Raw genomic sequence first — 25264 nt, 5'->3', positions numbered from 1 at the left:
AATGCTTGAGAGAATCACTCATTTATACATGAATATCTTAGTAGCTATTTAATCAAATCAGATAAAAGTCAAGAACATGATTTAGGAATTTATATTTGTAAAAAAAAAAAAACATGATTTAGGAATTTATAGAAATATCATCTCAATTTAGTTATCTAGATCATCTGTAAAATAAAATCAAGAACTCATAAGTATTCTTGATCTTATATAGAATTTCAAGAGTACTTATGAGGCTGGATTTATGAAAGTCTGCTATGACTTGTAAGTCTATAGTTGTGTTCTTTTTCTAAGTCAATGAATTAAACTAATTTGAGGTGATCGGATTCAAAATAAAAAATTATGATCAATTTAATCCAATACTTATGATGTTTTTGTTAAGTCAATGAATTAAAAAATGGATAAATTGATGAATGATAAATTAATGGATACATTGGCACTCCTAAAAACACAACATGAAAACAAGTACATGATAACCAAATATAATAGAAACCAAAATAAAATAATAGTGACGACAAATAGCGATGAAAATATGTTTTCAATTATATGAAACAAACAAATTTACTAACAAGCAGTAACGTACAACACAAGGCATAAACAAATATAATCAAGACAGTGTTATGTAAACACAAGAAGAAAGTCACTCACAAGCACCAGAAGCAACATTTTTTTTACTATATTATTTTCTTAACAAGTTCTCAACAACGTAAATATTTTTCTCTCTCTAACTTCTCCATCTCCAACATTTTACCCTAGTTCTCTCTCTCTCTCTCTCTCTCTCTCTCTCTCTCTCCCCTCTCTCTCTAGTCTCTACATTCTCTTTCATTATCTACATCGAGGGGGTCGTTTTAGGTCAATTTTTGACCCGAAATCACCCATCTTCATCTTTTACTCTATTTCAATCTAAATAAATGATTTTTACATAGATCAAGATAATTTCTCCTTTGTGATTTCGTCGTCTGGGTGTGGCGCTGTGTTGTATGTCGTCTTGTGCGGCGTTTTTGATTTCTTGTCTTGTTGCAATATTCATTTGGTTCTTATTGACAGATCAATTATTCAAGCAATGATATAAGCGTCAACATTGCAAATCAAACGGCATGAGTATTTCAGTCATTTTATATTTATCATATTATTTATAGTCATTTTTATGTTGTATGATATTAACTTGAATGTTGTAAGTTTGTTCGCAGATTCATTATTTACGATTTTAGCAATGTTAAATGATGTACTCTATCAATTTGAATGAATGAATATCATTTTGTTTTTGTAAATTTGACTTCCTATAGATGAAAGAAGGATAAAGCCTTTTTTATTTTATGCTTATCCAACAATAATGTTCAAGGGCTGACAAAGTGGAGAAAAACATTAGCGAAAACAAAAGGAAATGAGAAGAACATAAATGTATAAAAGATATAACAAAAATGGAGGATAAAATTGGAAAGATGAGAGTTATGTAACAAGTTGAACATACAAGAAACGATGATATGAGAGAAAAGGGAATAACAGAATAGAGATGATGAGAATCCATTGAAATTTCATGACGTTGAAAAATACTTTTCAAGCTAAAAACTTACTAGAATGTCCATTAAAATCTTTTTTTTTAAATAACCCATCGAAGTTGAAGATTTTTTTAATGCCACAACTTTTTAATAAATTTTAATTTTTTTTTATTAAATATCACAAAAAATTTATACTTATATTAAAGGGTCATTCTAACTAATGTCCCAAAAAGAAGTTAAAAATAGCAGTTTTATATTAAAAACAACAATTTTCAAACTTTAATAAACTTTTTTTTGAAAGATTTTTTTTTTTAACATATTATTTTAATACTTGAGGAGATTCAAATCTATACTCCTCTGTTACCAAAAAAATCTATACTCCTCCGCCAAGTAACCAAGCAATGCAAGAATCAATCCACAACAGGAAGAAATGGATAAATGATGAGGAGAACTCTTCAAAAGTGATGAAAAAATTTCGTAAGCTTATTTTCTTTGGAAGAAGGAGTTGAAGAACCTTTGTGGATTGATACTTTTTCAGAGAGGGGTTCACATGAACTTATGAATTGTTCATGGAAGTTATGAGTTCTCTTTATCCATGCTTTTGGTTATTCAATATTTCAAAAGAGAGTTTACTTTGTCCATTATTAGCTCAGTAGAAAGTGTTTGGCAAATTGAATTATTTGTTGTTATTGAGCATACTCATTCATGTGACATGGTAGTCATGTGGAAGATTGTAAATAGTTTCTATCTTCTCACACCTTATAAGAATAAGACCATGTGGATTGGAATTGCTATCATACTAAGGAAGGATACCAAGTATAATACATTTTCCATGTTTTGGAATAATAATATTTTTCTTTAGAACAAATTTTTTACAAGATACGTAATTCAACCCGTGTGAAGCACGGGTTTGTAACTAGTTTTATATTAAAACAACAATTTTCAAACTTCAATAAACTTTTTTTTGAAAGATTTTTTTAACATATTATTTTAATACTTGTTTATTTATCTGGGGTTCGAACCCCGGACACCACAAAAAAAAGGTCATTCTAACTAATGTCTCGAAAAGAAGTTAAAAATAGTAGTTTTATATTAAAAACAACAATTTTATAGTAGTTTTATATTTAAAAACAACAATTTTCAAACTTTTATAAACTTTTTTTTTGAAAGATTTTTTTTAACATATTATTTTAATACTTGTTTATTTAATCAATGTCTTATGCACATTTCTTAGCGTTTTCCTATATTTAAAAGCTTAAAAAATTCTAATTAAACAAAAGTTTTGTTATGTACTATGAAGACTTTTTCATCATAAAATATCACTACGAAATCTCAATAGAATACATCCAATTTTTATTTTTTTTTAAAGGAAGAATACATCCAATGTTTTGTTATGTACTATGAAGACTTTTTCATCATAAAAAATCACTAAAATTCTTCCAAATCCCAATAGAATACATCCCAATGGTAGTTAAGGTGGGTGATGCATGTTTGTTTAGTTGTTTACCACTATTTCAGTGCAAGGCACGATAGTCACACAAACACCAAGGGGACGGACCCAATCACACAATCATCCGTACAATTCTGGACGCTTGTATAAGTTTTTTTTTATGATATATTGTTCAATAGACTCTTCAATTTGCTTCCGATCAATTGTTTTTGTGTGTATATTAAAATCAGATCGTAACTTTCGATCAATTTTATGGAAAGGTATTGAACAATTATAAGGGGTTTATTGAGTTCCATCCTTTTCTATTTAGGATCACTATGACAAACACACTATATTAGTTTATGATAGATAGCTTATAAATTCATATAATTAATTTTTTTTTTTTAAAAACTTCTTTGTATTTTTTTCTCTTCAAATAAAAGAAACGAAGATAATCTTAAATTTAGAGTATCCTAACCCATACATAATAAGAATGTTGGAAGATGAGAATTAAGAGACTAGTATTTTGTGGAATTTTTCTTGGACACACTAGTATTTTGCATATAATTTATGCATGCTAAACTCTTATCCTTTTTCCATTGACTAACTTTTAAATCTTGTAAAGAAAAAACTCTTAAATTGCATATTCGCCAGCAACTTAGAATGGTTAAGAGACTGACCTCATAATAACAATGACGGTTTAGCATTTTTATTTTGAAAGGACGGTCTAGCAATTTTTAAACCATTATACTTTTTCAACCAAATTATTATTATTGTTGTTACTCCTTTCATAGGGAAATAATTAAGTTATTTGGTCATTTCATACATACTAAAAAAATGTATAAGTGAGAGAGAAACATGTTTTTAAATACCACTGTCAAGTTTTGTTAAAAAAACGTATCTTCGTCAAAATATTGATGCATTTATCATTATTGTAGATATAAGGTAGAAATATTTAATTAACAGTAATAAAATTAATATTAATTATAGTTATAATTGAAAAATAATTAATATTACATTAAAAAGTGACATTTATTTTGAAATTTTATTTACAAATGACTCAATTATTTTGATAGCAGATGATTATTCTTTTTTTCTTCAGGATACCGAAGGATTTATTATTATTATTATATATTTATTATTAATATAACACGGGGCCAAAGACCCATAAAATATACCCTCAGAGTAGTAGTAGTAGTAGTAGTAATAATAATAATAATAATAATAATAATCCATATGGTATTTCCCCCAAAGATAAATTAATTCAAGATTTTAAACCTCTATATATACATCCTTGGACCCTTGCCTCGTTTCTCATCAACACACAAGCAAAAATGGTTAATCTATTATATGGTCTCTTTCTTCTTTGTCTCTCAATGCATTGTTTCGTTGCTTATTGCTTAGCTTCAGAAACAAGCAACCATCCGTTAGCCAATCAAACTTTCCGATCAGAAGAAACTCACAAGTTGAAGAAAATGATAACGAGTCGTCTTCAACAAATCAATAAGCCTGCTGTTAAGACAATTCAAGTATGTTAAGATAAACTTTAAATCTTCTTTAAATCTTCAAGTCTAATGTATATGTTTGTGAAGCAATATAACTTTCATATGCTTATCCTAACACACTCTTAAATTAATGATTGTGTTTGTTTTCATTTTCAGAGTCCGGACGGCGATATTATAGACTGTGTTGTGTCTCACAAACAACCAGCTTTTGATCATCCTTTATTAAAAGGACAAAAACCACTGGTATTTTTCGTTAATTGAATTAAGGAAAATTCATAAATAATTTTTTTTAAACTAATTAAGCTATTATATTTCAACTTTGTAATTGATAATTTTTCATGCATCTTTATATATAGGATCCTCAAGAAAGACCAAGAGGTCATAACCAAACGGATCTTTTGAGTGACAACTTTCAATTATGGAGCTTATCTGGCGAATCATGTCCAGAAGGATCTGTTCCAATTAGAAGAACAAAAGAAGAAGACATATTAAGAGCTAGCTCTATTAACACGTTTGGAAGAAAATTAAATCAAGTTGGAATGGATACCACTAAATATAAACATGTGGTATGCAATCACAGAAACTCATACTTTTTTGTCTGTTGGATGTCTTCTTCTTCTTCTTCTTCTTATAATTATTTTAGAGGGATAAATGTCAAATATATATAGAAAATTATAAATGAATGGAAGGAAAGCGAATAACAAGTTGCGCTTCTAACCCTCTTTAGAGGGATCATGCTTTTATTGAACAAAATTGTGTTTGTTAAATGCATAATAAACTATTTTTATCTATTTCTTTTGAAAAATGATTTTTTTTTTTTCAATTTTCTATCTTTCTGTAGTCATCAAATTGAATCCTTTTTTAAATTTAAAGTTATCACAAAATTTCATGATTAAACCAAAAATGTTTGATGAGAAGATGACACAAATCTCTTTTTTATTCAAAATGTCTCATGTTCATATTTGAATTTATACGCAGAATAAGGTTAAAACTTTTTAAAAAAATTTACCATCCATTTGAATCTCACAAAACTTGAGACATTCGCAGTTCCCTGTAAGGACCATATACTAATTTTTTTTGTTTAAATTTGGTTGTTTCATCATGCACGTATAATATTGTCTCCGCAGCATTCTACTGGGTATGTGACCGGAGATCTGTACTATGGAGCAAAGGCTACAATAAATTTGTGGTCCCCACATGTGGAAGGTGAAAAAGAATTCAGCTTGTCTCAAATATGGCTGACGACCGGTAGAAATTCCAACACCATTGAAGCTGGTTGGCAGGCATGTTAATTAATTACATACATTTTTTTTAAATACTTGTTAATTACTTCATCTTAATCAATTCATTTCCATATACATGGTTCTTTTTTATCTATTTAATTTGTATACGTCAATAATCATGTAAGCATTCACCAGAAGAAAAACAAATTTTAGCGTCAGCAGAAAACCGGACACGAAAAGATAAATATTGGATGCTAACAATTTTTAGCATTAGCATAACATCCAAAAAAGTGATGATGGTAAAAGCCTTGAAGGTAAATACTAGCTACCTATTGGAAGCTAAAGGCATATTTAACGTTCATCTAAAAGTAGACGCTATTTAGCGTTTGGGATATTTTGACGCTTAAAATTTAGATTTAAAAGCCGTTATGAGTTTAAGCGACTTAAAAGATATATTATTTTTTATAAAAAAATCTGTTTTCCTCCATACACTTATGCGTAACCAAAATTTTCTAAATAGCAATAATTTAATACAAACATACTTCACGACCAAAATATAACACCTTATAACCAAAATTTAATAGATACATGTAACATCAGAAATGATCTAACGATAAATTATTTTTGAAGCTAAATTGCATTTTTCTTGTAGTGATTTCACTTTTGAGGAATGACCCAACTACAATCTGCAAAATCCCATTTCAACACTATAATCTCACCATGCCCTTTGATATGTCAATATTTCAAATTTTCTTTCATGAATTACCTCACATCACATGCCCTAGTATTTCCAAAATTACTACAGTCTACAACTTTCTCTATAGTCTAATCACATATAGATATACCTTATGTTACTTCTATAGACCAGTTATATGAAAACAAGGTTTAACTCATATAAATTGTTACCTCAGTTATCATCAGTAACTTAATGTAGCAAATTGTAACTAAAAATTCTTTAATTACTTATTAAACTTGCAAGTGCTACATCACTTATGTTTGTACCAGATTTGAGAGACACTTAAAAACTCGTAATGTATAAAAATTAAACATTTATTTACTTTTCTTTCAAAAATATCTAAATCTAAATGCATTGAGAAGACGATGAGCATGTCAACGATATCTACCTCTTATTTCCGCAATGTACTTAATTTTGTATTTTAGCCAATAAAGCTAAGATCAAGTAATTTTTATGCAGGTGAGCCACCAGATCTACGGGGATTATCTCCCTAGATCGTTTGTCTATTGGACGGTAAGTAATTTATGCCCTAACTAACAAATACTTCATTCGTTCAAATTTATAAGAAATAAAAGAGAAAAAATTTGGTCCTTTTTTCTAAGAAACATTAACCAATTTTTTAAAAGTATTAGATGTTAAATTTAATTTTTGTCCTTATTTATTATAGGCGAGAATGTTAAGAGTAAGTAAAGTAGATTAATGGAATGAAGAATATTAAATTTGAAAATAATTATTTTCAAGTTGTTTATTTGGTCTTGATGATTTAATGGTTTTGTTTTTTTATAAAACAGACCGGGTTAAAAGTATTAAATAGAAAATGATACTAGAAGTAGTAATATAATTGTTATGGAAACCAAAGAATAGAATACAAACTCATTTCTCATATATGAAAATGATAGTACGAGGGATATTTATAGTGATATCATCTAGTACATAATACCTAATTACATGCTAATGAAATAGATTAAGCTAATTATCACTAGGTAGCTTGTTACTCAAGTAATCTTCTCTTCTTCCTCTAATAATAATTGCAGGCTGATGCATATAAAGAAACTGGATGCTATAATTTACGCTGCTCAGGCTTTGTTCAAACTAGCAAAACATTTACGCTTGGAGGTGCACTTTCTCCAAGTTCTACTTATAATGGACGGCAACTTGGAATTAATTTATTAATCTATAAGGTAATTTTCTTAAATATAAGAGGAGGGATATAAGGGATAATATTTCTACTTATAAGAAATAATTCCAAGTTGAATAAGAAAAAAAACTATATGTAATGGTTCAATATTTCTTGAATTTTTCAAGAATCATCTTATAAGGGAACCAATATCAAGAGGGCAATGGCGTGTTCGTCTTTACGTTTTTATGTTGTTGCAAAAAACGATAAAAGGTTGAATAACAATTAAGTGAAGGATAAAATTGAAATACAAAATGTTACACTAAAACACGATATTTGTTTTAGAAGGTCAAAATATTTTTTTTTTATAGTAACATTTAAGGTTATATTATTTTTTGTTTTTGTGTAGGATAGAAAAAATGGGAATTGGTGGCTTGAATATGGATCTGGAAACATAATTGGATATTGGCCATCCTCTTTGTTCACAAGCTTAAAGGATAGTGCAACTACTGTTGAATTTGGTGGAGAAGTGTATATAAAGTCAACTGGGACACACTCATCAACCCAAATGGGTAGTGGACATTTTGCAGATGAGGGTTTTTCAAAAGCTTCACTTTTTAGGAATTTACAAGTTGTGAATTCTGATAACAAGTTGATTCCATTGTCAAATCTCAATGCATATGCAACAGAACCAAATTGTTATAATATAATAAAAGGGATTAATAACGAGGGAGTTTACTTTTACTATGGTGGACCTGGAAGGAATAGGAAATGTCCCTAATGGAATGATGAAGGGTGAATATTTCTTTCGTATTAATTTCTCGATCTTGCTAACCCGTGTTTCTGAGATAATGGTTAAAGAATCTAGGTCTTAAAAATACAAGTTATTATTGGTGATATCGATCAAATAATAACTATACTACTTTTAATAAAAACTTACTTCTTTTAATTATTTCACCAATGTCGTGAGACACTATTTAACATTATCCTTTCTTGATTAGTGATTTATTTCTTACTCTTTTATTCGCAGGTGATCCATATTGCTGGTCCATTACCATTTCGACTCTTTGCAAAGAAGAAATAAAATATAATTTACATACTTTAATGCTTTTCTTTCTATCGTTTTTCTCTTACTTTGCTTATAATGATACTTGCAAAGAAGTCCATACATGATAATGAAAGTCAAATATTATGATAATAAAATGAAATAACTCATACATCATATTCTATAATTTTACTTGGGTTAAATTTTGATGTTGTTATAAATTGTACTTGTCAGATTTAATTATAGTAAATTATAAAATTGTAGTATAATTTACTTGTGTTAAATATTATGGAGTACTAAGTAAACAGGACAACTTCGAGTAATGATACATAGACATCCATTATTTCCATACACCCTTGTACACCCCATGTATTAGGAAGAGAGAAGATGAGAGAAAAGAGAAAGTGTGCTTGTACGGGGTCCACGTGACTACGTGTCAGATTTTTATGTGGGGGTCAAAGGGTGTATTGCCACCTAAGGGTGTCTATGTATCATTACTCTTCTTGTAAATATTAGGTGGAATTAGGGCAACAGTTCTTTGTTTAAGAATAAGAGATACGGATTTGTTAGCATAGCTTGCTTGTAACTCAAGCAATGAAGTTTCAAAGAGAAATTGAGAGAGATAAGAGATATATGCAATAGATTGTAATTCTATATTCTCATTAGTGAATGAAAGTGAACGTTGGAATCATTTATAATACTTTATATCGAACTAACTTTCAGAAAAATAGCTAACTGAATTGCTAATATAATAACTATTTTCTACCTAGCTTGAATTAGCAAAATACAACATCCTTCCTTAATTCAGGATCTCCAACCACTACAAGAAAATATGCGATTTGTTACGGACAATTTCGTAGCTACTCCGTAGCTATTTCATTTTATGTGCAGGTCCAAAATGAAGAAAGGTTTTGTGTCTTTTAAATCTGATTTGGAAAAAGATTTCGATAATGCATTATGTTTCCTCATCAACTTTTTCTATCATTTGGAATGGTAACACAATGCCCCCCTTTAACCCTTTCATGGTCTCAAGCAGGGGTGATCCGCTCTCTCCTTACCTGTTTATCCTCTGCATGGAGAAGCTATCTATTGCTATTAACAATGTTGATCATCATGGTAATTGGGAGCCTATCCATATCTCTAACACGAAGCCCAATTTATCTCACATTCTTTTTGCATATGATGTCCTCTTGTTTTCCAAGGCTATAAACTCTCAACTTCAGTTTATCAAAGATTTGTTTGACTGTTACGTTTCAACAAGGTTTCTGGATTGAAGATCATTCTTTCCAAGTATAGAGCCTTTTATTCTTCAGGCACTCCCCAACAAAAAATTAACAATCTAACTTCTATCTCTTTCGTCAAAAAAAAAAACTTCTATCTCCGAAATCAGATGCACGACATCCCTGAAAAAGTATTTGGATTTTCCTATTCTCAAAGACCGACATAAGAAAAATGACTTCAATTTCATCATTGAGAAAATGCAAACACTTGCAACTTGGAAGAACGGACTTCATAAAAAATCAGGTAGATTGGTGATTGCTTCGTCTGTTTTATCATCCATTCCTTCTTACTACATGCAGATTAATTATCTTCCCCAATGAATTTATGATAGCATTGACAAAACAACCCGCAACTTCATTTGGATGGACTCAAACAACAAATGTATCCATTTTGCTAGATTCACGGAAAATTTCTAGGCCAAAGCACCTTGGTGGCCTAGGGATTAGATTGGCTAGAGAGACAAATATTTGTCTTCTTGGAAAACTCAGTCGGGACTTGGTGCAATCCTCCAAAAAATTATGGGTTCACCTCCTCTCGAACAAGTATTTTCTATGGATCATCGCATGCTTCAAGGAAAAGCCCTTAGGAGCAGCACCCCTAAATGGTCCTCCATCATCCGTGCTAAAAATGTGCTTAAAGATGGTTACAAATGGCATCTTTGCAGTGGTTCTTCCTCATTTTGGTTCACTAACTAGAGTGGTCTAGGCTACATTGGATCTCTTGTCTCTTTCATTGACATCCATGACTTACACCTCACAGTAAAGGATGTTCTCAATAGCCCATCTCCTCACTCGCAAGATCTAAGCACTCATCTCCCTCGAGAAATTGTCGAGGCTAACAACATTCAATTTCGCTTCAACAATTTTATTAGAGATGCGTTTATTTGGTTCCAAAACAACAATGGGGTATATTCAACCAAAAGTGGATATTGGATTCTTTCTCATGCTAAATTGGTCACAAATATTAATCTATCTCAACATTGGAAACTAAATATTCCAGAAAAATATAAATTCCTTGTTTGGCTTGCTTGTCATGATGTTGTCCCTACTCTTTCTCTTCTCCACCATAGAAATATGGCCTCTTTTGCTATTTGTCCTAGGTGTGGAAACCATGACGAAACTTTTCTCCATTGCATTCGGGACTGCACTCATTATGCCGAGGTTTGGTATCATATTGGGTTCACTAATCAGATTTCTTCTCTTCTTCTTGCGCCTATGATTGGTTAAAATCAGGATTGATGAGTTCTAAGTCAAATTTCTTCACGACGGGTATTTGATGGTCTTGGAGACATCGTGATCTAGCATGTATGAACACGAGGTCTGGTCTCTAAATATGATCTCTTTCAACCTTCAAAGCTCGACATAAGTCATTGAAAATGATTTCTATAAAAATGGTGTTGCTTCTTCCTCATAGCATTTTATCAAGTGGAACTGTCCTAATCACTTTTGCACCATTCTCAACGTTGACAGGAGCTGTCTAGAAACACCGCAACGAGCTAGCTTTGGATGACTCATTAGAAATTACGCAGGTTTCTACTTTTCAGGTTTTTACCTTTCAGGTTTCTACCTTTCTGGTTTCTCTGGGTTCATTCTTTCAGATGACATATTACTTGTTGAGCTCTCAGCTATCTACCATGGTTTACTGTTGGCTCGAGACATGGATACTCCTGATTTCGTGTGTTATATAGATTCCCTTCTCTACTTAAATCTCATTACCGGTCCCGCCATGAAATACCACATTTATGTTGCTCTCGTTCAAGACATAAATGATATGTTACCTCGAGCAAGTCTTCTATCTTTCACACTCCGCGGGAGGGTACCCAATGCATTGATCTTTTGGCTAAGTTAGGAGCTTTTTCAGATTCTGCGTTGTCTATCCACCTGTCTGCGCCTGAGGGAATTAGCGTACTGCTTAGATATGACGCTTGGAGAACCTTCTTCCCTATGTATTATTTGTAGGTTTGTTTAGATTGTTGTCTTTTTTCTTTTGTTCCTGCCTTATTTCTTCATTTCTTTATTTTATCCCCTGTAACAAAAAATATAAAATACCACAAATTTTTTTATACTTATATTGAAGGGTCATTCTAACTAATGCCCCCAAAAGACACTAATTAAAGAAGTTAAAAAGTAGTTTTATATTGAAAACATAGATTTTAAAACTTTAATAAACCTTTTTCTTAAAGAAATTTTTTTTAACATATTATTTTAATATTTGTTTCTTTAACAAATGTCTTATATCCACTATGTAACATTTTTCTATATTTAAAAGCCTAAAAAAAGCCTTAGTAAACAAAAGTTTTGGAAATACTATGAAGACTTTTTCATCATAAAAAATCACTAAAATCCTTCCAAATCCCAATAGAATACATCCAATGGTAGTTAAGGAAGTCACATCTAATCTAAAAGGTGGGTGATGCATGTTTGTTTAGTATTTTTTTTGCTTTGTTTTGACCAAGCATTTCAGTGCACTGCACGATGGTCACACAAAACACCAGGGAACGCAGCCACTTAGCCAACAAAAATCCCTTAAAAAGATCCAATTCAATCTATAATAATTTCATCTAATTCAGCCATTAATATATTTTCAATAGATGTATACATCGATCCATCTATAATAATGTATTCTTTTTTATTTTGGACAAAAATGTATTCTCTTTTATTATTTACATATAAGAAATCTTATTCTCTTGTTGGGATTTTTTTTTTTTTTCTTTTCAGTTTGATCATATAATATTAACCAATATTACTTATGCTAAAATCTATTTATTGGACTTTGGACCGATCCCCATTGTCTTTTTGTTTTGGTGGCGGTTTGATTCGAAGCTCACGAGAATTGATCCTCATAGTCTTTATTGGGCTTATATATTATGAGGGCTTAAAAATTTATAAATAATTGTTTGGAATAATAAATAATAGAATAGTTATAAAGGAGTGGTGGCAGCTGGTAGTGTACGGCGGATGCCGGTGGTGGTACACGGAGGCGCTTTGGCGACCTCACGACGGAGGTTCTCAAACATCGCTCATAGTGTTTCGTGATATAGTTCAAGTTTCTTTACAATGGTGTATGGCAGTGTGCCAACCTATGTTAGCCATTGTTGACTGGTGCCACAACCCATTTCCAATTTTAAATACATCAAAACAAATATTAAATAAAAAGTTATTACATTAATCGTCAAAAAAAGTTGGGTGAAAAATGTTTTTGGTTTCTATAAATATACTAACTTTTCGTTTTAATCCTTCTAAATTTTTCTTCAACTTTTTGTCCTTATAAAATTTTCAATTATTACTTTTTTAGTTCATATATCTAAATAAATTTTTGTATTTTTTAATGAAATTATACAAAGATATGTAGAATCCTGTAGTAATCACTTAAAAATAAAATAATTATATGTAAGGAAAACTCTTATCCTTTTTCAGTTGACTAACTTTTAAATTGCATATTCGCCAGCAAAGTTGGAAAGGTTAAGAGACTACAATAGTTTCTCAATCAAATTATTATTATTATTATTATAGTTATATACTCCTTCTTTGGCAATTTAATCGATCAATTTGGTCTTTTCATACCATATTAAAAAAAATTAGGTGGAAGATATTCAACTGATGGTAATGAAATTAATATTAAAATTATAATTGAAAATAATTAATTAATATTACATTGAAAAACGACATTTATTTTGAAATTTTATTTACAAATGGCTTAATTATTTTGAGACGGCAAGATTATTATTATTATTATTTATTATTTCAAATCGTATTTCCCCAAAGATAATAATAATTCTAGATTTTAAACCATTATATATACATCATCCTTGTCCCCTTGCCTCGTTTCTTATCAACACACAAGACAAAAATGGTTAATCTATTACATGGTCTATTTCTTTTCTCTCTCTCAATGCATTGTTTCGTTGCTTGCTTAGCTTCAGAAACAAGTAACCATGAGTTATCCAATCAAACTTTTCTATCAGAAGAATTTCACTTGTTGAAGAAAATGATAACGAGTCGTCTTCAACAGATCAACAAGCCTGCTGTTAAGACAATTCAAGTATGTTAAAATAAATCTTTAAGTCTAATGTATATGATTGTGTTTGAAAGAGAGATTTTTGTGAAGCAATGTAACTTTCATATGTTTATCTAAACACACACTTACATTAATGGTTGTGTTTGTTTTTTTATATATACATTTTGTGTTTGTTTTCATTTTCAGAGTCCAGATGGCGATATTATAGACTGTGTTCTGTCTCACAAACAACCAGCTTTTGATCATCTTCTGTTGAAAGGACAAAAACTATTGGTATTTTTCGTCAATTGAATTAAGAAAAATTCATAAATATATTTTTTGAAACTAATTAAACTATTATATTTCAACTTTGTAATTGTAATTTTTCATGCATACTTATAACTAGGATCCTCAAGAAAGACCAAGAGGTTATAACGCAACAGATATTCTGAGTGATAACTTTCAATTGTGGAGTTTATCAGGTGAATCATGTTCAGAAGGAACAATTCCAATTAGAAGAACAAAAAAAGAGGATATATTAAGAGCTAACTCTGTTAACACGTTTGGAAGAAAATTAATGCAAGTTGGAGTGGAAACCACTAAATATAAACATGTGGTATGCAATCACAGGAACTCATATTTTTTTGCTTCTTGATATTTTTTGTTTTCTGGTTTTTCCTTCTTTTTTATTTTCATGCAAAAATTATAATTTTTTTTAGAGGGATAAATGCCAAATTATATAGAAAATTATAAATGAATGGAAGGAAAGCGAATAAGAAGTTGCGCTTCTAATCCCTTTTAGAGGATTATGCTTTTATTGTACAAAATTTTGTTTGATGAAAGCATAATAAACTATTTATATCTATCTCTTTTGAAAAAGAAAAAAGTTTTCAATTTTCTTTCTTTCTTTAGTCATCAAATTGAATCTTTTTTTTTTTTTTATTTAAAGGGATCACAAAAGTTCATGCTTAAATCAAAGACGTTTCAATGACATGACATGAATCTCTTTTAAATTGACAAATGCCTCATGTTCAAATTAACTTAAATTTATACATGCAATAATGCTAAAACTTTTTAAGAGAATTTACCATCCATTTGAGTCTCACAAAACTTGAGACTTTCACAGCTCTCTGTATGGACCCATATACTCGGTTTTAAAAAAATATATTATGTCAAAAAAAATATTGGTTGTTTCATCATGCACGTATAATCAGTGGCGGGGCCCTTGATGGACTGGGGTAGGCCACGACCCACCCGAAAAAATCAACAGCCGTAGGTCTACTTTGCAAGATTTTAAACAATTTTGCGACGATTTTAGTGTTCGGCGGATCCAAATTCGCATTAATTGGTTTAGTAGCCCACGTGTAAAATTAAAAAGTTAAAATTTATAGGTCTATTTTGCGAGTTTTAAACATTTTTTCAACAGTTTAGATTTTCGGCGGTTCCAAAAGTGACATATGTTATTTTTTTCATGCTTTATTACTTGAACGGTTAGCGGAGGTTTACATACCTTCTATTTTTTTGGGTTTCGAATCTCTTTGATATTGTATTGTCAAATGAAAATTCCCCCAATTAAGAGTTGTTTTATAAAAAAATATTCATAATTTATATCATTAGTAAACTATATAATTTATTTTTTTAAAGCATCTATCCGAACTTTTTAGTCAAAATTTGCGGTTTCAACTTCATGCTTAATGCTTATTACTACTCTAATTTTATGTTTACATATTATTGTTTATAGCTTGTTTTAGTGCCCATCCAAACCATTTTTTCTGACTCCGCCACTGCCTATAATATTGTCTTCTTATTACTCTAAACTCCGCAGCATTCATATGGGTCTGTGACTGGAGATCGATACTATGGAGCAAAGGCTACAATAAATTTGTGGTCCCCACATGTGGAAGGTGAAAAAGAATTCAGCTTGTCTCAAATATGGCTCGTCACTGGTAGAAATGCCAACACCATTGAAGCTGGTTGGCAGGTATGTTAAATTAATTACATATACATGGTTATAATCAATTCATTTTTTCATTCATTCATTTCCATATACTACATTTTTTTTATGTATTTAATTTGTATATATTATCAGTATACGTCAATAATTATCAAGTAATTTTTATGCAGGTGAGCCACCAAATCTACGGGGACTATCTCCCTAGATTCTTTGTTTATTGGACGGTAAGTAATTTATGCCCTAACATACTGGATTATTTTTATGAGAAACAAAAGTGTAATTTTAAAATGTATTAAATGGTAAATTTAATTTGTGTCCTTATTTATCATAGGAGAGGAATGTTAAGAGTAAGTAAATTAGTGAAATGAAGAGTAAATATTAATACAGAAGTATTCATGAAAATAAATAAATTTATAGGAGTATTATTTAATCAAAATAATTATTTTCAAGTTGTTTATTTGATCTTTAATCAAAAACAAAAAATTTATTTATTTGGTCTTCATGATTTAATATATATGATACTAATAGTAGTAGTAGTAATTGCAGGCTGATGATTATAAACAAACTGGATGCTACAATTTACGTTGTCCAGGCTTTGTTCAAACTAGCAAAACATTTGTACTTGGAGGTGCACTCTCTCCAGTTTCTACGTATAATGGACGGCAACGTGCTATTACTTTATTAATCTATAAGGTAATTTTCTACTCAGATTATTAAATTGACTTAGGGTTATGGATAATTTGGTAGAAAACTCGTCTCCCTCCTCTTTGGTTTATACTAGTTTTTTTTTTTTTTTTTCTTTCTTCATTAAGGTGTTAATTACCAATAATACCTTCAATAAGTTAATTTGGTTAAAAAAGTACTTTTATAAAAATACTTTTTTTTTCTTAAATATGGTATTTTGTTTGAAGGACTTAAATATAGTTTCTAAGATTGTTATACGTGGCAAATGTGATTGGGATCATTTAAGTGCAAAAATCGTTTGATTTTTTGTTTCAATAACCAAATTAACTAATCTATAGAATTAACCCACTTGAGTTCATATGGTGATATGGACTTGGGACTTGGGAGTGTGCTCCTCCTCGACGTCTCATGTTCAATTTTCTCTTATGCCAATTTGTGTTGACTAATTTAACTTCTTCAAAAAAAACTAATTTGTAGAAATAAAATTTCTAAGACTATTGAATTAAAAAATAAATAAATAAATAAATTCATAGACAATTTTTATATGGTTCAGTTTCATTAATTAATTTTTGAAGAATCGTCTTATAAGGGAAGGCCAAATACCACTTTTAATCCTTTTAGTTTGACAAAATTTATAAGTTAGTCATTTAAGTTTCGAAAGTTTCAATTAGGTCCTTTTAAGTTTGAAAGAATTCTCAAGTTAGTCCTTTAAGTTTCAAAAGTTTCAAATAAGTCATTTATGATAAATTATTTCGCCGTCACCGTTTCAAAAGTTTCAAATATGTCCTTTTAGTTTGAAACTTTTGAAACTTAAATGACTAACTTGGGAATTATGTCAATCTAAAAGGATCTATTTGAAACTTTTGAAACTTAAAGGACTAACTTGAGAATTATGTCAAACTAAAAGGACCTAATTGAAACTTTCGAAACTTAAAAGACTAACTTGAGAATTCTGTCAAACTAAAAGACCAAAAATGATATTTGGCTTATAAGGGAACTAGCATCAGGAGGGCATTAATAGGGGTGTAAGTGGTTTGGACAAAATCGATGAAACCGAAAATCCAGACTGAACCAAACCAAAAAAGTTTTCGACCTTGTTTGGTTCAGTGCAAAACCAAACCGATATAGTTTGATTCGGTTCTCGGATTTAATTTTGAGATCCAAAGAACCAATAAACTGAATCGATGGTAACCTCACTTCCCATTTTAGTAATATTATCCTTCCTCTCTCTATCTCACACACACACACACAGTTATGATTAAGCTCAAAATTAAAGTTCAACATAAAATACTCCTTAATTCATTCACTTTCGTCCATCATCATCCCATTTCATCACTCACACTCTATTTCGTTTCTACTAAAAAAGAACATTAGACGCTAGTAAAACCTAATCTATCATTCCTCACCGTCGATGTGATCGTCCATCTCTTGTTAGTTTTTTCATGTTAATTATACAAAGTAGTTTGAAAAACAGAGAACATGGAAAACAAAGTTCTATGAAATATTTGAGTATGTTGTATACATGAAAATACAAATTTGTGATATATGAATTTTTTAATTATAGTTTGGTTCAGTTTCTTTTATGAAAAATATTAAAAACCGAACCAATCCGAACGATGAAGATTTCATTAGTTCAGACATTTTTTTTGACCAACGACTGGTCCAAACCGAACTGTTACACCCTAAGGCATTAACATGTCAATCTTTATTTTTTTAATTTTTGGCAAGACACGATAAAAGATTCAATAACAATTAAGTGAAGGTAAAAATAAGTTTTTCTTTATGAATAAAGATGGGTACACACCTTTAATGTGTACACCCTTTTGTACCACTCTGAAAAATTTCAGTTAACCAAATATATGGTCTGCGTGACCACCATTTTTCAGTTTCGTGACCACTATTTAAATGCTGAAAAATGTGGTCACGCAACTAAAATGCGCGTGACCACTATTTTTCCACTTAGTTAAGCAAATAAATTATGGAAACATAGTGGTCACACAACTAAATAAATGTGGTCACACAGACAATATATCTGGTTAACTAAAAATTTTCAGAATGTTACAAAGGGATGTACACATTAAGAGTGTCTACCTATCATTGCTATTTCTTTATAGTGACATTTAATGTTATATTAATTTTTTTTTTGTTTAGGATAAAAAATATGGGAATTGGTGGCTTGAATTTGGATCTGGAAACATAATTGGATATTGGCCATCCTCTTTGTTCACAAGTTTAAAGGATAGTGCAACTAAAGTTGAATTTGGTGGAGAAGTGTATATAAGGTCAACTGGGACACACTCATCAACCCAAATGGGTAGTGGACATTTTGCAGATGAGCGTTCTTCAAAAGCTTCATATTTTAAGAATATGCAAGTTGTGAATTCTGATAACAAGTTGATTCCATTGTCAAATCTCAATGTGTATGCAACAGAATCAAATTGTTATAATATAATAAAAGGGATTAATAAAGAGGGGAATTACTTTTACTATGGTGGACCTGGAAGGAATAGGAAATGTCCCTAATGGAATGATAAAGGTGAATATTTCTTTCGTATTTCTCGATCTTATTAATCGGTGTTCCCGAAACAATGGTTAAGGAAATTATAAATAGCAACTTTGTCTTAAAAATATAAGTTGTTATTGGTGATCAAATAATAATTACACAACTTTTAATAAAATTTACTTGTTTTAATTTAACCAATCTTTTATTTTTTCTTTCTCTGCCGTTTACGGCAATTTCTTCCTTCTATCGTTTTTCTCTTACTTTACTTATAATGATACTCCCTCCGTTTCAAAATATAAGTAAATTTTACTTTTTAAGTTCATTCAATTAATGATGTATGTGGTTTATAATATGGACCACATACATCAATAATTAAATGAACCTAAAAAGTAAAATTTGTTTATATTTTGAAACGGAGTTACTTGCCAAGAAGTCCATACATGATACATTGAAAGTCAAATATTATGATAGTAAAATGAAATAATCATACATCATATTCTATAATTTCCTTGTATTAAATTTTGATTTTGTTGTCAAATTGTACTTGTCTATGGAGTACTAATTAAGTAAACACGACAGCAGCTTGACATATTGAGTGTCTGCTTTATTTAGACAGTATCTTTTCCCATCTAATGAGGTTCTCATGCGTCTTATGCAGTTTGGATTTCAAAATTCAAACTGTATGAAAACCTCATCAAATCTGCAAAAACACATTGAAATATTTCAGATTTTGGAATCCAAATAAAGCAACCGAGAAACTGTGAAAAGTAATGACGCCCTTTATTTATTTATTTTTTGAGGGAGCCCTTTAATTAAATTATTGTTTTCTGCTCAATTCAAGATAAATTTATGTTCTCAAGTCTATTAGAAAAATCAATAAAAAAATGTTTAATCTTAAAAAGTGCATCTGAAGTTGAGGCTTTACAATACTTGAATAGATTTCTTTGCTATACGGATTTGTTAGCATAGCTTGCTTGTAACTCAAGCAATGAAGTTTCAAAGAGAAATTGAGAGAGAGAAGAGATATATGCAATAGATTGTAATTCTATATTCTCATTAATGAATGAAAGTGATCGTTAGAATATTTATACTACTTCATATGGAACTAACTTGCAAAGAAAGTAATTATCCATCTAATTAATTTACACAAAATATTGCTAATTGAACTGCTAAGTTAAGCAGATGTTACGACTTTAAATTTTTTCAGGGAGAGATTTGTCACCGGTTACAGTTTTATCTGATTCAAGAGAATAGTCTTTACAATTACATTCAGAGAATATTTCATTAAAAAAAATTGGCAAAATTACATCACAATATCTTGTTATAATATTGTGTCAATAGAGTCTATTTATGTTTTTTTAAGTTAATGTTTTTCTTTGGTCAAGTTTTTAAGTTAATCTTTATGTCTAAAGAAATGTTACAAAGTTTTTACCAAAAAAGTAAAGAAATATTTTAACTTAAGACTGATCTTAATTTTCATTTCAATTTTAACAGTATTGATTTGCATCCAAAAGATGTTTCAACATTTGACAACACCGTTTCTTTAAGGTAATCGAGATGTTATTCTTTGACTAGAAATTTATCTGTCTGATTCTTGAAGTACTCAGCCTAGAGAGGTTCAATCCAATGGGGTTCTTTATACACCTTCGGTGTTAAAAGATTACATTTCCAACACATTACGATTAGAGTCAAATACTCCACCGTCTTAAATTATACAACGTTTTAATCATTTTACTTGTATTAAGAAATGTAATTTACAAAATATTATGAGTTGTTTTACAAAATGATATGAGTAAGATAGATTAAAGAATTGATATAAGAAAGAGTAATAAATAATTAAAGATATAATAGTCCTTCAAAAAAAAATTAAAGATATAATAAGAAAAGTAACATTAATGCTTCGTTGATATTATAAAGTGATATATAATTTGAGACAAATATTTTTCTCAAAACGACATATAATTTGGAACAGAGAGAGTATCATTTAAGCTATACTTTCATGACAGTGTAATTTTTTTCTTCTATTATGTGCAAATTTAAACAGATAAATTAAAAAGATAAAAACAAAGCTTCGCAATTTGCACTTTCATGACAATATAATTTCAGTCATGAGAATAAAAACAAAGTATAATTTTATAATAATTAACTGTTGTTTTCAATAAATAAAAAATACCAATTTTAGTTGTCTTAATCTATAAGATATTGCATAAGATTGAGAAACTAAAAAATAAGTTCAAATTTCAAAGCTTCGTTTCACACTTAAGCAAAGTATGCCGGTACAAGCAACAGTGTGGTTGAATAATGTGGCAAGTGATCTTAGACTTTAATTCATCAACCTAACACATATTTAATATCTCCACCGTTTGCCACACATAATATACATATCCTATCCTATAAATAGTAAGTCATATGGTTTTTCATATCCAAACCACCACCCCTTCTAAAAGTTTAATTATACACAACCATGTCAACAACATTAATCAAAATTACAAGCCTTAGCCTTATGTTATGTCTTTTCATGTCCATAAAAACATTGGCACAATCCGAAAATGAAAAAATTCTTGACACAAAAGGCCATCCTCTTGAACGTGGCAAAGAGTATTACATAAAACCAGCTATAACCGATAGTGGTGGCCGTTTCACTTTAATAGATAGAAACGGTTCATGCCCTTTATATGTAGGTCAAGAAAATACAGATCTTGGAAAAGGGTTACCCGTTATTTTTACTCCTTTTGCGAAAGAAGATAAAGTTATTAAGGATAGTAGGGATTTTAAGGTGAAATTTTCAGCTTCTTCAATTTGTGTACAATCCACTGAATGGAAATTAGGTGATAGAGATACTAAGAGTGGAAGAAGGGTTATTATAGCTGGAAGTGATGGTAGTTATTTTAGAATTGTGAAGGCTGAATTTGAAGGTGTTTATAATATTAGGTTTTGTCCCACGGATACATGTTCCTTTTGTAGATTTGATTGTGGTTTTGTTGGTGGTTTACGTGAGAATGGGAAGATTTTATTGGCTTTGGATGGTGGTGTTCTCCCAGTTGTGTTTGTGAGAGCATAATGTGTTTATATTGGATGTAGATCTTGCTTGTGTTTGTAGTACTATTTAAGTTTGTGTTTGTAATTTACATCCTCCGTCACTAATATAAGCAAAAATTTACTTTTTAGATACATTCAATTAATGATATATGTGGTCTTTATTATATGTCACATACATCATTAATTGAATGTATTTAAAAAATGAATTTTTGCTTATATTAGTAACCGGAGTATGTATACTTGTAGCTTTGTTCTTGTAATTGGTTAATTGTGTGTTCATAAAGGTGGCATTTAGGGTGGGTGAGGGAAAGAGTTTCCTACCATGGAAAAATTTGATTTTGACTATTAGATTAAATTAAGAACATATTCTTATCATCGTCTGTCCACATCATAACTTTTCTCATTTTGTCTTTAACCTCCGTCATCCACCCTTTCTTCCACCACCCTTCTCTCTTCTACCGCTACTCACCCACCACCACGGATTCATGTTACCCCAACCTCACTGGATTTGTGTTCTACATAGCGTGATCCTGTACTGTTCTACTTCATCTTGCATTATGGCTATCTTGACCGGAGAGCCACCACACACCACCACAGACAAGTTTCCGGCCACCGCTTCCGGTCGTGATGTCTCTTTTTTTAACTAATAATAAGAAATTTTAATTTAGTTTGACTATGTTGTTGAATATGCCTTACAACCAGCTTTTGATTTTTGTTTTTATTTGTTTGTTGTCTTGTTGATTATTCCTCTATAGTTTAGTTTGAGATTGTAATTAGTAATTGTTGTTTTTGGCCTTTGAGGAATGTTATACAAAGAACAAAAGAAAATTGAAGCAAGAACCAAAGAACAACCTTAGATCTCATAAAAGAAAATTGAACAAAATGTTTCGGCCAACTTTAGATCTCCTTTGAGGAATTTTCTGAGTTTCTTTTTAAAGTATTTTGTACTTTTTTTATAATGTGTATGTGTGTTTCTATATTTTGGATACCTGCAATTGTTTTACGACCTCTACCATAAATTCTAAAGTGCATGGAAGAACTCACCCACATGATAATCTAATGGTTCAAAAGAACTTTCCTATGGTAGGAAACTCTTGCCCTCACCCACCCTAAATGCCACCGTTCATAAAAAGTTGTGTGTTCCTAATAAGTTGGAGGAAAGAAAAAGCATCTGACTTTTCTTTCTCTTAAAAGTATACAATTAAGCTCCAAAATGTTGTGTAAATAACTAGTTTTACTATTTTTGTAAGCAAAATACTTCTGTTCACTAATGCATAAATTAACCCTAGCAAGATTGGTTATTTGTGTATTCCTAAAATAAAAAAAGTTTGGCTATTTGTGTAAAAAAAATTAATTAAGTTTATACCGTCAAATAAGAAAATTATAGTTTGTGTTTCTTTAAATTATTTTTTTTTCACAAGCCAAATACAAAATATATTAAAAACAAATCAGTTAAAACATAAGATGTGTCTAACAGGAAACTACACACAATGTCATAGTAACAAAAAACGACAAAGACAGAAACCAAAATTACAAATTGGTGTAATGATGGTCGGATTAGGCATAGGTACCAAATTGTTTACCAAATAATAAAGTGATAACTAGAGTATTGTATCCACGTATATTGTTGTTTCGTCTAAACAATTCGCGTTACTTACTTGAGGACAAAATAAATAAGAGATAAGGGTTTAGAGTTTTGCAATTTAATCTATTTACAACAGAGCAAAAGTCACCTGTTTGATTGCAGAATATTAGCATATTAGTGGCTTCATAAGCAATGCATAAACAATCCTTGATATTCCTTTGATGAATGAATCCTATATGTTCTTCAGAGATAATTGTAGGCATGATTGGAGCAAGTTTATCTGCAATAACATTTGATATAATCTTGAATTTGAAATTTACCATTATAATAGGTCTGAAATGATCTATAGAAGAAGCATTTAGAGTTTTAGGAAGAAGAGAAATAATGTTTGAATTGAAGCCTGGAAATATCCAGCTACAGGTGAAGAATCCTAACACTTCATTACATCTTCTTGTTAAGAGTGTTTACTTCATCTGAGATAAGATTGGGGATGACTTCCTCTGCAAGGAACTATTCCTACAAAACAATTTTAGGATGAAAACATACTAACAATATGAGATGTAGAAAACGTTCAAGAAGTATGGGTGTCAGATTGTAATCTTTTTGTTTAGTACTTTTTATTTTTTATTTTTTTGGTGTTTGCTGTTGATGCACCTGTGATCTGACATTATACTTTTTGGTGGTGATTATTTTTTGTATACCGTGCGGGATGAATCACCACATATAATTTAAATATTTCATTTTGGCTTGTTCAAAAAAAAAAAATATGTTCAAGAAGTCACACATAAATAGATAGAGAAGAAAAATAAAATAAAGGGTTAACAATTGTCTTTAGGGCACTTAAGGACACTTGTTATGAATTTGAAAATGGAAACAACTGATAACTTTATGTAAAAAAAGTTATTATATATATATATATATATATATATATATATATATATATATATATATATATATATATACAGTGACTGGTGAAGTTTAGCATGGGAAAGGCTAATTTTTCCCACCATGAAAAAGTTAGTTTTTAACTATTAGATCAAACCAAGAACACATCCTTACCATACTCCCTCATCATTAGATTTTGTAATTTTATTATTTTAAAACCATTTTTTAAAAACAAAAAATATATTTTGAAATTAAAATAAACATTTAAAAATAAAAAATAAACTTAATTTTGGAAATTAATTTTTCAATTTTTTTTTTGAGCAAGTTTTTTTCAAAAAACTTAATTAAATCTTCGAAAATCATAATTAAATTTTTTGAAAACAAGTTTATTTCAAAAAGTTTATTTATATTTTTTAAAATTTTGGAAAATTAATTTCCATATTTTTAAATTTATTTTTTATTTTTATATGTTTATTTTAATTTCGAAATATATATATTTTTTTTAAAATGGTTTTAAAATAATAAAATTACAAAATCTAGTGATGAGGGAGTATGGTAAGGATGTGTTCTTGGTTTGATCTAATGGTTAAAAACTAACTTTCCCATGGTGGGAAAAATTAGCCTTTCCCATGCTAAACTTCACCACAGTGACTACCATCACCCCGAAAAATTTATGAGGGTTCGATTATTTTAGATGCTAAAAACACGGGTGGAGTAAAAATCAGAAAGGGGTCTGCTACATTTACAAATCACTCTGGTGATGTTTTCATGGAGATTATTTTCGTT

General features: G+C 29.9%; 3 protein-coding genes across 3 annotated transcripts; all 3 read left to right on the top strand.

Moving 5' to 3' along the window:
* Positions 1 to 4231: 4231 nt before the first annotated feature.
* Positions 4232 to 8605, top strand: LOC25487176 (uncharacterized). Its single transcript, XM_013609042.3, has 8 exons — positions 4232 to 4454; positions 4587 to 4673; positions 4787 to 4996; positions 5558 to 5713; positions 6849 to 6902; positions 7424 to 7570; positions 7916 to 8301; positions 8537 to 8605. Exons 1-7 carry the CDS (start codon positions 4260 to 4262, stop codon positions 8285 to 8287), a joined length of 1221 nt encoding a protein of 406 aa, XP_013464496.2. The 5' UTR covers positions 4232 to 4259; the 3' UTR covers positions 8288 to 8301; positions 8537 to 8605.
* A 5049-nt stretch (positions 8606 to 13654) lies between these two features.
* LOC25487175 (uncharacterized) lies at positions 13655 to 19150 on the top strand. The gene is made up of 7 exons (XM_013609041.3): positions 13655 to 13873; positions 14036 to 14122; positions 14235 to 14444; positions 15654 to 15809; positions 15953 to 16006; positions 16329 to 16475; positions 18618 to 19150. The coding sequence occupies exons 1-7, from the start codon at positions 13682 to 13684 to the stop codon at positions 18987 to 18989; spliced, it is 1218 nt and encodes a 405-aa protein (XP_013464495.2). The 5' UTR covers positions 13655 to 13681; the 3' UTR covers positions 18990 to 19150.
* A 2200-nt stretch (positions 19151 to 21350) lies between these two features.
* On the top strand, positions 21351 to 22681 carry LOC25487174 (kunitz type trypsin inhibitor 106-like). Its single transcript, XM_013609040.3, has one exon. The coding sequence runs from the start codon at positions 21434 to 21436 to the stop codon at positions 22028 to 22030; it is 597 nt and encodes a 198-aa protein (XP_013464494.1). The 5' UTR covers positions 21351 to 21433; the 3' UTR covers positions 22031 to 22681.
* Positions 22682 to 25264: the final 2583 nt, after the last annotated feature.

This window comes from Medicago truncatula, chromosome 2 (assembly GCF_003473485.1).
Source record: "Medicago truncatula cultivar Jemalong A17 chromosome 2, MtrunA17r5.0-ANR, whole genome shotgun sequence".
NCBI lineage: Eukaryota > Viridiplantae > Streptophyta > Magnoliopsida > Fabales > Fabaceae > Medicago > Medicago truncatula.
The sequence above is the reverse complement of the archived record's forward strand: the minus strand, read 5'-3'. Positions and strand labels throughout refer to the sequence as shown.